The 15,917-nt window shown below is 43.7% G+C and overlaps 1 protein-coding gene across 1 annotated transcript in view; it reads left to right on the top strand.

Annotated features, from left to right (window-relative positions):
* Positions 1-13,607, top strand: part of NID2 (nidogen 2) — a 79,468-nt gene extending 65,861 nt beyond the window's left edge. Inside the window, exons 13-21 of the mRNA XM_073577911.1 lie at positions 2,362-2,595; positions 3,014-3,235; positions 3,326-3,495; positions 5,766-5,895; positions 6,774-6,945; positions 7,069-7,226; positions 11,433-11,556; positions 12,283-12,395; positions 13,046-13,607. Of these exons, the coding sequence (XP_073434012.1) occupies positions 2,362-2,595; positions 3,014-3,235; positions 3,326-3,495; positions 5,766-5,895; positions 6,774-6,945; positions 7,069-7,226; positions 11,433-11,556; positions 12,283-12,395; positions 13,046-13,056 (1,334 nt within the window). The 3' untranslated portion in view covers positions 13,057-13,607. The remainder of the gene's footprint in view (positions 1-2,361; positions 2,596-3,013; positions 3,236-3,325; positions 3,496-5,765; positions 5,896-6,773; positions 6,946-7,068; positions 7,227-11,432; positions 11,557-12,282; positions 12,396-13,045) is intronic.
* The last annotated feature ends 2,310 nt before the right edge of the window (positions 13,608-15,917 follow it).

The following is a 15,917-nucleotide window of genomic DNA, read 5'->3' as shown; positions in this document are numbered from 1 at the left end:
AAACAGTTTGTGAGTTGGGGGAGGCTGGCGTCAAACAATATGTCGATTTCCCCACATCCGTCCTCCATTTCCATAGTATTTGTGTTCTCAGGATACTGTTGCCAATAATGATGGAGGAGGGAGCTGCTGGCTCCCTGCTCCACCATTCAGTCTGTGTATCCTAAGAGCAGTAGGTGCGATGACATTTTCCTTGAGGTTTAGAAAGGCAGCATTGGACACTAAATAGTGAGGCTATGTGCACACGTATGCAGAAAATTTCTGCATGAAAACCGGACTCCTTCCCAAAAAACGTGTGTTTTTGCCGCGATTTTTGCGCGTTTTTGCCGCAATTTTTTCCGGAGCGTCCCCAAACACATAGAAAATAACCAGAAATGCGGAATTTACTGCAAAATTAATGAGCATGCTGCATTTTTTACTGCGAAGCATTTTTTTCGCGGTAAAAAACGCATCAATATGCACAAAAAGTGCAAAATGCATTAAAATGAATGGGAAGCTTCTTTTAGGCGTTTTTTGAGCAGATTTTTTGGTAAAAAACGTGTGAACACAGCCTGAAGGTAGCAGTATCCAAGAATTAAATACAGCCCTGGCAAAAATTAAGAGACCACTGCAGAATTTTCAGTTTGTCTGATTTTTCTCTTTATAGGTATATTTTTGATGAAAATGTAAATTGCTCTTTTATTCTATAAACTACTGACAACATGTCTTTGATTATCCAAGCACTAAATTTTGTATTTATTTTCAGAAAATTAGAAATGGTCAAAAGACAAAAAAATGCAGTGCTTGCAGACCTCAAATAATGCGAAGAAAACAAGTTCATAATCATTTAGAAACAACAATACTAATGTTTTAACTCAGGAAGAGTTCAGAAATCAATATTTTTTTGTGGAATAACCATGATTTTTAAATCACAGCTTTCAATTGTCTTGGCATGCTTCCCACCAGTTTTTCACACCGCTTTTGGGTGACCTTATGCCACTGCTGGTACAAAAATTTAAGCAGTTTGATGGCTTGTGACTATCCATCTTCCTCGATTACATTCCAGAGATTTTCAATGGGGTTGATGTCTGGAGATTGGGCTGGCCATGATAGGAATTTGATGTGATGGTCCTTCATCCACACATTGACCTAGCTGTGTGGCATGGCGCATTGTCCTGCTGGAAAAACCAGTCCCTCAATGTTGTGGAACATTGCATGAGCAGAAGGAATCAACAGTTTTTCCAGGATAACCTTGTATGCAGCTTGATTCATACGTCCTTCGCAAAGATTAACCTGCCCAATTCCAGCCTTGTTGAAGCATCCCCAGATCATCACTGATGCTCCACCAAATTTCACAGTGGGTGCAAGACACTGTGGCTTGTACGTCTCTCCAGGTCTCCGTCTAACCATTAGACGAACAGGTGTTGGGCAAAGCTGAAAATTAGACTCATCAGAGAAGATTACCTTACTCCAGTCCTCTATGGTCCAATCCTTATGGTCTATGGTAAACTTCAGCCTGGCTCTCCTTTGCTTCTCATTGATGAAAGGCTTTTTTCTAGCTTTACATGACTTGAGCCCTGCCTCTAGGAGCCTTTTACGAACTGCTCTTGCCATACACTTCACCCCAGCTGCCATTTGCCATTCATTTTGTAGGTCACTTGATGTCATCCTGCGGTTACTGAGTGACATTCGAATAAGATGACGGTCATCCCGGTCATTGGAGAGTCGTTTTCGCCCTCTGCCGGTCTGTAGCTTTGTTGTCCCCAATGTCTGCTGCTTGACCTTGTTATAATGGACTGCCGTCTTAGAAATTTTAAGGATGGAGGCAACATGACGTTCACTGTATCCCTCTGCTAGTAAAGCCAGTATTGAACCCTTCTTTTCCTCACTCAAGACTTTTCTTTTCAACTCCTTTGGCATGGTTAAAAGTTATTTTTTCATTCCTATTACTTTTGGGATAGTACTAGCACTTGTTTTGCCATCCAGCTTGTCCTATTGCAAGAGGATTGTGAACACCACAGCAGGGATTTTAATATTTTCCTTCGTTAAATAAGATTTGGTTCAGGTGATCACCTAATCAGAAGCACATTAAGTAGAATGAGGTGTACTCTGGTTGGAATTCAACTGACACTGGAATGGAATGGCTGTCAGACATGTAGAGGAGCTGATTTTTATAAAACTGTGCAGTGGTCTCTTAATTTTTGCCAGAGCTGTATAGCAGTCGGCCACTTGTGTGCCCTGCTGCTCAAGCTTCATGCCTGGTCCAATTAAGGACAGCTTTCTATTTTTTGGTGTTCTTTAGAGATCTACACAACCCTAGGTAGGGGACAGCTGAGAACTGCAGAGCCGAATACCTCTTTTAAGTTGTGCTCTCTCCTTGTACAGATTACAGACCTCCTACTTCTTGCTTGGAGAAACGTCGCAACCTCCTTGGACCCACTCATCCTAGAGGCCCTCGTCCAGGTCTTTTTATCCCAGAGTGCGACTCTGAAGGGAATTATACCCCTCTGCAGTGCCATGGGAGCACGGGCCACTGTTGGTGTGTTACCAAAAATGGTGAAGAAATAGAAGGTACAAGAACAGGACCAGGCCGAGGCCAGCCAAAGTGTGGCGTGCCGGGTGAGTGACGAATTAAGCAGGTGTCTTTTGCATTTTTTATGTTAACATGCGATTGAAAGAGTTGATTTTGCAAATTGTAGCTAAGCAAAAATGTCAATTAACGCGATCACCTTGAAAGCCGCACAGATAAATTATAAGATTGGGCGCTCTACATGTGGATTTCTACTGTTCTTAGTGAGGTCCAGTCTCAGTCGGTACACTGGTATTGGCTGCTAACGGAACATGGAAACTGACGCATTTCACATCTAGATTTATCCAAGCATGGCACTGGTATTTGGAGTGCTTTATGTAAAAGTAGTGCAGTTTTGGCCCTCGCCATATAATACGTTGGACTGGGCACAAAACTGTTCTCTGACTAGCTCGCTATGATGGGATCTGACCAGTTGTGTACTTTTCTTCTTATTGACCCCTTTACCAGAACCCACTCAGAGACCACAGACCATGTGCGAAAGATGGAAGCAGAACCTCCTGGATCACTACAGCGGAAGCCCTGCTGCAGAGCATTACATACCCCAGTGCGATGCCTACGGAGCCTTTACTCCTCTGCAGTGCCACGGGAACAGCGGATACTGCTGGTGCGTGGATAAAGATGGCCGAGAGATCGAGGGGACCAGGACTCAACCGGGAATGACTCCAGCTTGTAAGTCTCCGGTCTATAATAATGTCATTTCTGGCCTTGGCCCTCGATTATTTTGGGCTGTGATGTAACTGATCTCTTAACATTCTGCAGGTTTGCCAAGCGTTGCTCCGCCAACTGCGCGGCCCACCCCTCGGCCAGATGTAGCGGTGACCACTTCGGGCACTTATCTCCTGTACGCACAGGGGCAGCAGATAGGATACTTACCCCTGGACGGCGTCAAGTTTCGTAAAGAGAAAGCGAGGACGCTGCTGTCGCTACATGTGAGTGACCGGGAACCAATCGCCCTGTTCTGCACTATGCTTTAGTGAGGAGAAATTGAGAAAACCTAGAAATAGCTCTGAAGATCTCTGCTCGGTGCCCAGCCCAGTGTGTGTACAATTAGCTGCAAGAAGTGCGGGGAACGCATTGGGAGTCTGCTGCAATTCATGTAGAGTTCAGCAAAAAGTTATTAAGTTTGTAGCTCACATTCAATCTGGTTTGGGCAATTCTATTCTATTTCCGTGTCCCCCCAAAACAGTAAAGATGTGGCCTTTACATGGACTCACATGCACAAAATGCATATCATATGCAATCGGACCATAATGTCAAAACCGAGAGGATGGAGGCGGATTCGGGGATTCTCGCTTCAGCTTGTTCCAGAAAATGGATACGGGATTTTTGCTCCAAGTTGTGTCCTGGGTTTGGCATATGAAGGCCAAACGGAGAATCTCCAAGTCTGGCTCTGTCCTCTCGGCTTTTGCACAAGGTCTGAGGTTTCCATGTGTTTTTGTCCTTTAATTCCAGAGGAAACTGTAACATACAGCTGGATACCAAATCGTTGACTATTTTGCACCCTCTCCGGCGTTCCCCTGCCTGCGTCTCTGCTTCCCAGTTGAAGTTGTTACGTCTGATTAAACAGCTGCAGGCACCAAGTCCCCACAGATCTACTGTCATTGAGGAACCAAAACAGAGCACAGGGAGAACAGACCCCAAAACCAAGGTCTTAGCGGTTAGATCGTTGTGAGTCCACATGCTGGGGGTTGTAGAGTCCACAGTTGATATTCGATGTCTGCCCAAAAACCTCTACTTGTACCATGTAAACTGCCGCACCTCATCCATAAAGTATTCACCTCCGACTCCTGTCAGTCACTGGGTTAAACTGTTTAATTATCGCTGCAGCAGACATGTCATTTCCTGCCTCTACTGCTGCTACAGTGTTCATTATTGTCCCATATCCTCCATTCCCACCAGAAACCAGATCCCGGCCATGTGGAGGATGCAGCAAGCGTCAGCCAAGTCCGCCCGCTCAGTCCCCCGGGAGGGCGGAGGTCTGCGGAGCACAGCTGGCTGTCAGCTGTGCAGGATTCAGGCCACATTTATGCTTCGGAGAACGAACTCCATGGTCTCAGTTACTGGAGGTCTGGGGATTTAGTGCCCCGGTTGTCATTCTGCCCCTACCCTGTTCTGGGTCACCTCCATGGACATCATTTCTCTGGCGAGGAAGGTCATCCACACCAGTCTGAAGCATTGTCCTAAGATTCCAGATTTGGGAGTGCCAATATGTCACTTTGGTCCAAATTTCTGCATTTCTAGGCTGTGTTTCATGGAAGGTATGGGCACACAGGAATATAATGTGGGGCTTTTTCCACATGTATAAATAAAGATTTATTAGTCCCGGGACCAAACACCATCAGTCTGTGGCTTTCTGAAGGGGCAAGACCTTGTCCTAGGTTTACCTCACTTCCTTCCACTAACCAGAAACTCGCCAAAACGTTGCCATTCAAATCTGGTGACTTTATTGGACTTTTCCCGCTCACTTATGTAGCTGAATCTGTCCAAGCACGGGAGGATTAAATGCAGTTTCAGCTCTGCTCCGTCTGTACAAGCTTCAGGATTGAGGCTATGTGCCCATGAAAGCAGAATTTTCCTGAGCATAACCGGTCTCCTTCGCAGGAAATCCGCATTTTTTTTTCACGTTTTTTTGCTTTTTTGCGCTATTTTTGCGGAGCTTCCTAATACAATAAACATAGTGGCAAATCCGCAGATTTTCAGCTAAATTAATGAACATGCTGCATTTTTTTTGCGGAAAAAGACGCAGCATGGGCACAAAAATTGCGGAATGCATTCTAATAATGGGATGCTTAATTTATGCGTTTTTTTAAGCGTTTTTGCAGGGGAAAAACGCTAAAAAAAAGTGAAAAATCCTGAACGTGGGCACACAGCCTAATGGTGTCTCACAGTTTAGATTCATGGTAGTAGATCTGATTTGTGGGAACAATCGCGCAGTGTGCTATTGTGGGGCCATGAGCAGGGAAAAATAGTGAAAAGAACGCAGCACTAAAATCAACGCTGCGGCTTCTTTAGACTAAGAATAAATTCAAGTCCCAGAGGTCAAACTCCAAGTGATCATAATGCTTTGGCGCATTGAGTTATATGCTCCTGTCAGCAAAATTATCTCATCTGAAAATCTGCTGGAACTGCAGTTTACTTGCCTCTCTTTTTGGACATTTGAGCCCCATGTTTCTTAAACCATCCATCCCGCCAACTGCAGGGCTCGATAGTGGTGGGGATCGATTACGACTGTCAGGAGAAGAAGGTCTACTGGACAGACGTGGCTGGACGCACGATTAGCCGGGCGAGCTTAGAGCACGGGGCAGAGCCTGAAGTCATCATCAGTACAGGTGAGCGGTCCATCTATGCACCTACATGACGCCCGTCTAAGGCTGGTTTCACATTTGTGTTTGGCAGAGCTGCGGAGGGCTGCGCACTTCCTCCGTTAAGCCCCACCTACTGCGTTCAACGCAGTTCAGCACAGCGTCAAAACGACACATTCGGACACATCCACATGGCCTGCGTACCCAATGTTAAAGATAGGTACGCAGGACGTATGCAGACATAGGCGGAGCTGAATGGAAGAGGTGCGTCATTGGACAGGGCTTAACGGAGGAAGTACGCAGCCCTCCGCAGCTCTGCTCAACGCAAATGTGAAACCAGCCTAACAAGTGCGGAATGGCATAAAAAGCATAGTAGTATTCATTCAATTGAGATAAAAAATGAGTGATGGTTGCCGACCAACTAAACATTTTCACGTATGGAAAACAAAAAACTCGGACCACTTTCTATCAATTGATGTTGGGTCAGCTGTGTTTGCTGTTAGCGCCAATAGTTTTGTCAAATGGGCTTTTCTTTCTTTTGGCCAAACTGATCCTCCCTCCCATTTTTTTTTTACACCAGTTTTTAGTGGACTAAGATGTGAGCAGCACCATAACTCCACTAGATAGATGTTGAGTGGTCAAAGGGACAAAAAATAAGCTACACTTTTGGATTTCAGAGACTGTGTACAAAAACCTTCACACTTGCATTTGTTCTAGCAATCATCTCAAAGTTAAAGCTCTGAACTCTCCAGAGCATCAATCCCCGATTGTCCATCCACCCAGTGAAATGATGACATTTCACTTGTCCCCATCAGTATGGCGAGCCCAGCTGGAGCTGGATGGAGTCGTATAGCCGAGGAGACGTCGATTATACATTGCATTAGTCTTTTTTTCTCTCCCGTTAGATTTGATGAGTCCTGAGGGTCTGGCCATTGACTACCTGCGGAGAACTTTATTCTGGACGGACAGCAGCACAGATAAAATAGAGAGCTCGCGGCTGGATGGTTCCAACAGGAATACACTCTTTGACACAAACTTGGTGAATCCTCGTGCCATCACCATAGATGTTTTACGAGGGTAAGCAGCTTGCCTGTCATTGTGAACTGTATAACAATTGGGAATCGCTATCAGCGTCGCGTCTTGTTTATGGCAAATCGCGCAATTGAAAATTCTAGCTTCATTTGCCGACGCTGCCTACAGGAACCTGTACTGGACGGACTGGAATCGAGAGGCCCCCAAGATCGAAACCTCTTATATTGATGGCTCAAACAGAAGGATCCTGGTCAACGATAACATCGGATTACCCAACGGACTGACTTTTGACCCCTTCTCCAAACAGATTTGTTGGGCAGACGCAGGTACAAATGTTTTATATATTTGATGGGTAAAAGATTTATGAGTTTTGTGAGCTTTTTGTTTAAAAAAAAGTGACATCTTGGTATGTTCACTAAAGGGTTAGTGTGGATAGGAGATGATTGTGTCTATTCACTGGTGCTCAGATGCTTCATCCTTTGAATGGGAAAAAGCGGATTAATGACGGAGCCAATCTACATATTACCACGACATTTTTGTTTGCAAAATTCCATTTCGTTTAGGGGAGGTGTTTTTTTGTTATGAACGCTGGAGTACATGGCAAAGCACATTAATGTTTCTCAAACTTGTACTAATCCTACAGTTTGATAATTTTGTGGAAAAACATCCTTGGATAAGAACAGATTCCAGAAAGTTGCATCTAAAATGTTCACTTTTCTTTTTGTTTTTCATGAACCTATAGAGTTTTGAAGTGATTGATTACATTTTTGGAGCTAAGGGTTCAGTTGTAATTTATGTCAAATGACACCAGCTGTAAGCACCAATCAGGGTGGAATTAATTGTCGGAAAGGCCAGAGTTTCAAATTTACATTCTAGTTTGTCCATTTTTTCGTCTACTTACAGTGGGGCAAAAAAGTATTTAGTCAGTCAGCAATAGTGCAAGTTCCACCACTTAAAAAGATGAGAGGCGTCTGTAATTTACATCATAGGTAGACCTCAACTATGGGAGACAAACTGAGAAAAAAAAAATCCAGAAAATCACATTGTCTGTTTTTTTTTCATTTTATTTGCATATTATGGTGGAAAATAAGTATTTGGTCAGAAACAAGCAATCAAGATTTCTGGCTCTCACAGACCTGTAACTTCTTCTTTAAGAGTCTCCTCTTTCCTCCACTCATTACCTGTAGTAATGGCACCTGTTTAAACTTGTTATCAGTATAAAAAGACACCTGTGCACACCCTCAAACAGTCTGACTCCAAACTCCACTATGGTGAAGACCAAAGAGCTGTCAAAGGACACCAGAAACAAAATTGTAGCCCTGCACCAGGCTGGGAAGACTGAATCCGCAACAGCCAACCAGCTTGGAGTGAAGAAATCAACTGTGGGAGCAATAATTAGAAAATGGAAGACATACAAGACCACTGATAATCTCCCTCGATCTGGTGCTCCACGCAAAATCCCACCCCGTGGGGTCAGAATGATCACAAGAACGGTGAGCAAAAATCCCAGAACCACGTGGGGGGACCTAGTGAATGAACTGCAGAGAGCTGGGACCAATGTAACAAGGCCTACCATAAGTAACACACTACGCCACCATGGACTCAGATCCTGCAGTGCCAGACGTGTCCCACTGCTTAAGCCTGTACATGTCCGGGCCCGTCTGAAGTTTGCTAGAGAGCATTTGGATGATCCAGAGGAGTTTTGGGAGAATGTCCTATGGTCTGATGAAACCAAACTGGAACTGTTTGGTAGAAACACAACTTGTCGTGTTTGGAGGAAAAAGAATACTGAGTTGCATCCATCAAACACCATACCTACTGTAAAGCATGGTGGTGGAAACATCATGCTTTGGGGCTGTTTCTCTGCAAAGGGGCCAGGACGACTGATCCGGGTACATGAAAGAATGAATGGAGCCATGTATCGTGAGATTTTGAGTGCAAACCTCCTTCCATCAGCAAGGGCATTGAATATGAAACGTGGCTGGGTCTTTCAACATGACAATGATCCAAAGCACACCGCCAGGGCAACGAAGGAGTGGCTTCGTAAGAAGCATTTCAAGGTCCTGGAGTGGCCTAGCCAGTCTCCAGATCTCAACCCTATAGAAAACCTTTGGAGGGAGTTGAAAGTCCGTGTTGCCAAGCGAAAAGCCAAAAACATCACTGCTCTAGAGGAGATCTGCATGGAGGAATGGGCCAACATACCAACAACAGTGTGTGGCAACCTTGTGAAGACTTACAGAAAACGTTTGACCTCTGTCATTGCCAACAAAGGATATATCACAAAGTATTGGGATGAAATTTTGTTTCTGACCAAATACTTATTTTCCACCATAATATGCAAATAAAATGAAAAAAAAAACAGACAATGTGATTTTCTGGATTTTTTTTTCTCAGTTTGTCTCCCATAGTTGAGGTCTACCTATGATGTAAATTACAGACGCCTCTCATCTTTTTAAGTGGTGGAACTTGCACTATTGCTGACTGACTAAATACTTTTTTGCCCCACTGTATATTTCAATTACCTACTTGTGAAAATGTAAATGGACATTCAGTAATAAATAAGGTATTGCCACATTTGGGAAAACTTTTATTGTCATTGGCAACTAACTACTTTTGTGTGACCACAACAGAACTGGTGCCATGTGACTTTTTGGAGTGTGGATTTTGTTCCAGTATTTTAACAGGTTGCCCGTATGGTGCTAGAAAAGGGAAAAACTCCCCAACGTAGGGCCCGTTTGGAAGTGACGGGGCCAAAATCATCACTGCATCTGTAAAAGAATTCATCAAGGCCTATTTGTATAAATTAATGTTCATTGTTATAGGGATAGGATCCTGCAGATGGGATTACCCCTTTAACCTTAGGTTTGTCTTTAGTTGTGGGGTGTTAGGGCTCACAGAGGTAAGTGACGAAATTAGGATGGCCCCTTACATTTAAAAAGGGAGCCAATGATGTGAAGAATCTCTATAGTAACCTGTAGATTAACCCCATAGCTGCAGGTTCAGTGTTCATAAGCTGCCCGGCTGATGCACTGAAGGTTTGGGTGTCAGGAAGAAATGAGCTGAATTCTCAGTGAATGTCCCAGGCTTTCAGTCATGGCTAGCTGAGGCTCTATGACTGACAGCCTGTGGCTGTTGAGAGAACTGTAATTCTTACTGGCAGCCGAGCAGCTTGGGAACACTATTAACCTGCAGATAAATAAACCCACTAACCCCATATCTGAAGGTTGTTAATGTTAAGGCTTCTTTTACACTTGCTGTGATTTTTGCAGTAATTTTCATGGTCTGCCACAAAAACGGGCCGCAAAAATCTTCTCTGATTTCTGCAGGCCTTCGAAGTGATAAACAGGAAGTACATGGGAGTGTCCTAGTAAAAATACGGTGTACCGCAAAATCAATACACACTGGGCAAGCTTCCGTTGTTTTTGCGGCTCCATTGATTTCAATGGGGGCCGTGTCCGTAAGCCGTGAAAAATATCGAGCAGGTTTAATATTTTTTCTCGGCCATAAATACAGCCCTCACGGCCATACGGCATTCCAACAAATTTTTTATGGCCCGTTTTTGCAGCCCCATAGAAATCTATTGCAGCCGCAAAAACACGGCAGGTATAAAAGAAGCCTAACAGTCGCACCTGGACTTGGCCACACCATGAATTTCAGCACAGACTAAAACATTTACACGTACCTTATCACTTCTCTACCGCCTCCTTTTATTTGGTTAGCTTTTGGACGCCAGAGCTGTCATATACACCTTCCTTCTCTATTTCCTCCCATCTAAATGGGCACATCAGGGCTGGGCCCGTCAGAGTCCTTATAAAGAGAAGCCGGTCACCAGGTTTTGTTTGATCTCCCGTCAGCCAGCAGTAAAAGAATGACTGACGCACAACTGCAACATCGGTTTGTCAGTCATCTGCCCTAATCGCATGCTGTTTTCAGACAGGGTAGGCTAAAATCCTGTTAATCATAAGGGACCACGTCATCAGGCACCAGTACCGGACACTTTGCTGTCTTCTAAATCCTTCCAAACTCCACCAGTCTGCACAGTTTGGCTTCTCGAGTACGATGGCTGAGAACAGGCATTTATATGCCATTTACATCTAGTTGGCATGAGAGCACATGGTACTGAGCATTGTGTTGCCAGGTTTTGCATACTTGTGAAAGGCCGTGCACAACATTCCCCATCTGTTCTGCTAAAAGTAGGTAAATGGCAGACCTCTGTATTCTTACCTGTTACTAACTGCCGCTCCTGCCAGGAATCACAAGTGTGTGGTGTCCGACGGTTTGCAGTCAGTCACGGTCAGCTTCGGCTGACAGACCGTGAGCGGCCCCTGCCCCACCATAAGGGCTCCTTGTTGTGGTAGGTAAGAAGGCATCCAATGTTGTGCTAGTGTGGGAAAGAGTTAAGATCACTTTATTCTCTACCTACCAACATCTACATTTATTTGGTACCAAGTTATATGTTTAGAAATGTGTATTGGTATGTATCGACATTGTACAAACGGTCTCTTACGTGACAACTTTTTCTTAAAACACAGGAACTAAAAAGCTGGAGTGCATATTGTCAAATGGCAGCGGAAGACGAGTGATACAGAGTAACCTCAACTATCCCTTCAGCATCGTGGCATATGCCAATCAGTTCTATCACACAGACTGGAGACGGTGAGCGGGCATCGGACATGGGGCAGAACTAACACCACCTGTTATAGCGCTACAGCGTGCAACTTTGTTAGAGCAAAATATTTTCTAGAGCGGTTATGTCTTGCTATAATTCACATATTAGAGCAAGCAAACTATCATAACATTAACGTTATATATGATTACGAAATATATAGCTCTGTCATTTAAAGTTACACTACTTTTAGAAATCAGATGTGTACAGGTGCTTACTGTATGACCGTCACTTCCAGTCTTGTGATATCTGTGCAACAGGGGGGCCGAGCCGTTCATTGTGAGAGAACATCCGACACTACCACATACCTGCTGTAACATTGAACAACTATATAATTTTTCTCATGTAGTGTTGGAGGAGCAGTGGGCAACAGCTTAGTAAGACTAGTTGTTCCTGGGTCTGCTGCCTGCTCAGCAGCAGTGGCATTGTGAGCAGTTTGTCCAGGGGACAGTAAAGGTCCTTACTTGAGCTCTTCTCCAGATTGTTGGGCCTGCATGCTCAAAGATTCCAAGTGTTCATCAACTTGGTTTTATGTCAAACTTGGCTTTTTTTTGTATTGATAGGTAGGACAAAGTGGGATCACTACCAAACCATGTCTTGGGAGGTCTAGAGAGGTTACTTAAGCAGATTGCTGTCCCATATGTAAAAATGACCAAAATGTAATGAGACCCTTCACTAATTCCAGAACAAAGATGATAAGAGTTGTAAATTTGCAGGGACGGCGTCATCTCTATAAATAAGGACAACGGTCAGATTGGAGAGGAGTATCTCCCGGAGCAACGATCGCATCTGTATGGCATCACAGCCATCTACCCATATTGCCCTTCTGGTGAGTTCACAATGTAAAATTATTGAATATGTTGACCAGACAATGGTGCGGAGCAGTCATCGTTACTTTGTACTCAGAGGTGTTGCTTTTAATTACAAATTTTAAAAAAAGTGGCCTGAAAGGGGCTTAATTAATGTTTGGGTGGAAGCAATGTCTGGGTTACAGGTAAAGAAACAGCTCCCACAACACTGATGATACTTAGTTCTGTCAGTCACTCACATCGTAGCAAAAAAAAAAGTGATGATCTCACACATTCATAAACACAATTCTAGATCAAGCAACCTCCTAATACACCATTACATCAACACTGATGATCCAAACACCCCCAAACCTCAATTGCAGAGTTTAAGTATCAGGAAAGGTTTGAGCATTTTACAGCCATCCTACTACTATAGAAAAAAGCTTCCTGTTTATGTTAAGGGGTCGGGACAAATCTCTTGGCATCGCCTTAATATTACTACTATAAAACTGCAGCCATCAGATCACTTCTTTGCTCCTGTTGTGATGGGATGACCTTTGGAGTGCAGCACATACAGCCGCCATCTACCGCTACAATTACACTGGCCAAGTTGGCACAGAGGCCGACACTTCTGATTCTGAAAAACATCAGGGCCGCCCTGTAATAGTTCTGCATCTGTTTATTATTGCAGGAAGAAAGTGAAAACCCAAGACAAGGACTAAAACCAGCCACCGATGAGGATCTTTAACAGCCAAAACCAAAGAAGTGGGGGAAAAAAGCTCCATTTGTGGCAACACTTTTTTTATTTTATTTTTTTTATGGAAATCAAGCCAAAAATAAGTATAAAGTGTTTTTTTACCTCAGTTTTTACTACTGTATTTTTGAAACAAGACACATTTGTATCTGTAAAGTGGAACGAGACGCGTCCAGCAACCCCCAGAGAAGGCTGGTACACAGTGGCCAGACTCTCTGGCCAAAGAGGGGGAAGCCAAACTCTGATCTGCGTTTACGTTAACTCGAGGATTTCATGGTGCCGAATTTTTTAAATGTTTTATATCTTTCTTTAAATCTTGTTTTTTGTAATAATGAAAACTAAAAATGTCTACTGTGAAATGGCTAACTGTATATAGCTGTGTCATACCTATACCAAACCCAGAAGTAACTCTATACACTCACCTCTCCGTCCATCCAGCCGGCTACAGAAGTCTCTTCAAAGAAACACTTCAATAATTCCAATAAAAGCCTTTTCTTTATCTGACTGAATTATTGTACTCAGCACACTTAATGTGGAGATAAATCTCATCTATAATTGTAAAGTTTTCTTAAAACTTTTGCCAAACTTCTGACAAAGCCCCGCTCCTGAAAAGGCTGCAATGGCAAAAAAAAATTGGTCTTAAAAAGGGAATCTGTCGCCCCTTTTTTCGAATATGAGCTGCCGTCACCACCATCAGGGGCTTGTCTACAGCATTCTGTAATGCTGTAGATAAGCCCCCGATGTCACCTGAAAGATAAGAAAGAAAAAAGTTAAGATTACAGTATACTCACCCAGGGGCGTTCCGGGTTCAGTTAGGGTCTGTAGGGAGTCGCGGTCCGGCGCCTCCCATCTTGCAGCGATGACGTCCTCTTCATTCCTGCCCGTCGTGCTCCGGCGCACTGCTCTGCCCTGTTGAGGGCAGAGCAGCAGAATACTGCAGGCGCCAGACCTCGCTCAGCGCCTGCGTACTGCAGGTCTCTGCTCTGCCCTCAACAGGGCAGAGCAGTACGCCTGCGCAGGAGCCACAACAGGAAGGAAAGAAGAGGACAGCATCGTATGAAGATGGGAGGCGCCGGACCAGACGCCGGGGTGAGTATAATCTAACTCTTTTCATATCTTTCAGGTGACATTGGGGGCTTATCTACAGCATTACAGAATGCTGTAGATAAGCCCCTGATGGCGGTGCCAGCAGCTCATAGTCGAAAAAAGAGGTGACAGATTCCCTTTAAAACATTTTTACTTGACAAATATTTGTTTCAACAACCACAAATACAGATCCACACGTAATCATTCACTTTTTTTGGACTTGTGTTCAATGAACTTTATTTTAGGGCACACAGAAAAAGTGTCACCAGCTGCTGTAACTAGAATCTGGAGACCCCTCTCCTAGGGGGAAGAGGAGGGGGAACATATACAATTAGGACAGTCCTGCTCATCGTTATTGGCACCCAATGAAGTACAGTACATATTCCACATTTTTTTTTCAGGAGACAATTTCAGGTTTGTTTTACATTTCATAAACAATCATTTGCTCTTTTGCAACACAAGTGCTTTATACAAAAAAAAAAGGGTTCTATTTTTTCCATCCCATAAATCTTGCTGTGACAGTGGTATTGGCGCCTTTACCACAGGTGAGTCACAATGAGTTTCCTTATTAATTTAATGTGAATCACAAATGAGAATTAGGGGTGATTAATTCTGGTCACATGGACACAGACAATTAGCCAATGAATGATGACTTCAGCATTTTAAAAAGTCACATGGCAGGCCATGTTCCTTTGTCTTCATCATTGTGACAAAGGAGCTGTCTGGAAGTCTTTACCTTATACCTTTTGCTAATAATAGCAGTTCTGATTTGTTTGCGGCCATCTCCAAACACCTTGGTATTCCACTTTCAACAGTGCGCAATGTTAAGAAGTTTGGCAAGCATGGAACCGTCAAGAACTTCCCTGGACGTGAGGGAAAGAGGAAAATTGACAAGAGACGTCTTCAAAGGTTGGTTGGATGTTTGACATGGTGTTTTTTCCACCATTCGCACCAATGACCTGAAGGCCGACCTGGAACAGTCTGGGGTTATGGTTTCAACAAGTACCATACGCCACATACTAATCCAAGCAGAGCTTTATTGGGCGAAGGCCAAGGAAGAAGCCATTGCTGAAGAAAAGACATAAGGTACTCTTTGGCAAAGATCATTCGTTCCTTTTTGACAAACCATAATCCTCCTGGGAAAATTTTCTGTGGACAGATGGAACAAAACTGTTGCTTTGCATTGCTATTAAAATATTTTTGTTTTCCTTATACGCTTCATTGCGCCATCTGTAAAGAACACCATACCAACTGTTAAGCATGGTGGAGGATCCATAATGCTATAGGAGTGCTTTGCTGCATTCAGTACTGGAGGCCTTGATCGTATCACGGGAATCATGAAATCAGAGCATTATCAAGAGATTTTGGAGGGTAAAGAAAACTTGGTTTGAGTCGAAGATCATGGGTTCTCCAGCAAGACAATGACCCAAAGCTCACATCTAAAAGTACCCAGGAATGGTTGAAAAAGAAAAAATAAGGCTGTTTTAAATTGAAAATCTTTGAGGTGAGCTGAAATCTGCCATTGGGAAAACAAAAAAAACCTGCAAACATATAAGAGCTTGCACAAACTGAAAAGGAAGAGTGGTGGAAAATATCAGCAAGAAGCTTGTAGATGGCTACAAGAAACATTTGGAGGCAGTCATCATGCCAAAGGGTGTGCAACCAAGTATTAATTAGGAGTGCCTTTATTGCTGCATATGCCAATAATAGTGAGCAGGACCGT

Source organism: Dendrobates tinctorius, unplaced genomic scaffold, assembly GCF_039654945.1.
Source record: "Dendrobates tinctorius isolate UK_male_01 unplaced genomic scaffold, ASM3965494v1 ptg000058l, whole genome shotgun sequence".
Lineage (NCBI taxonomy): Eukaryota > Metazoa > Chordata > Amphibia > Anura > Dendrobatidae > Dendrobates > Dendrobates tinctorius.
This window is presented reverse-complemented; position numbering and strand designations above follow the sequence as displayed.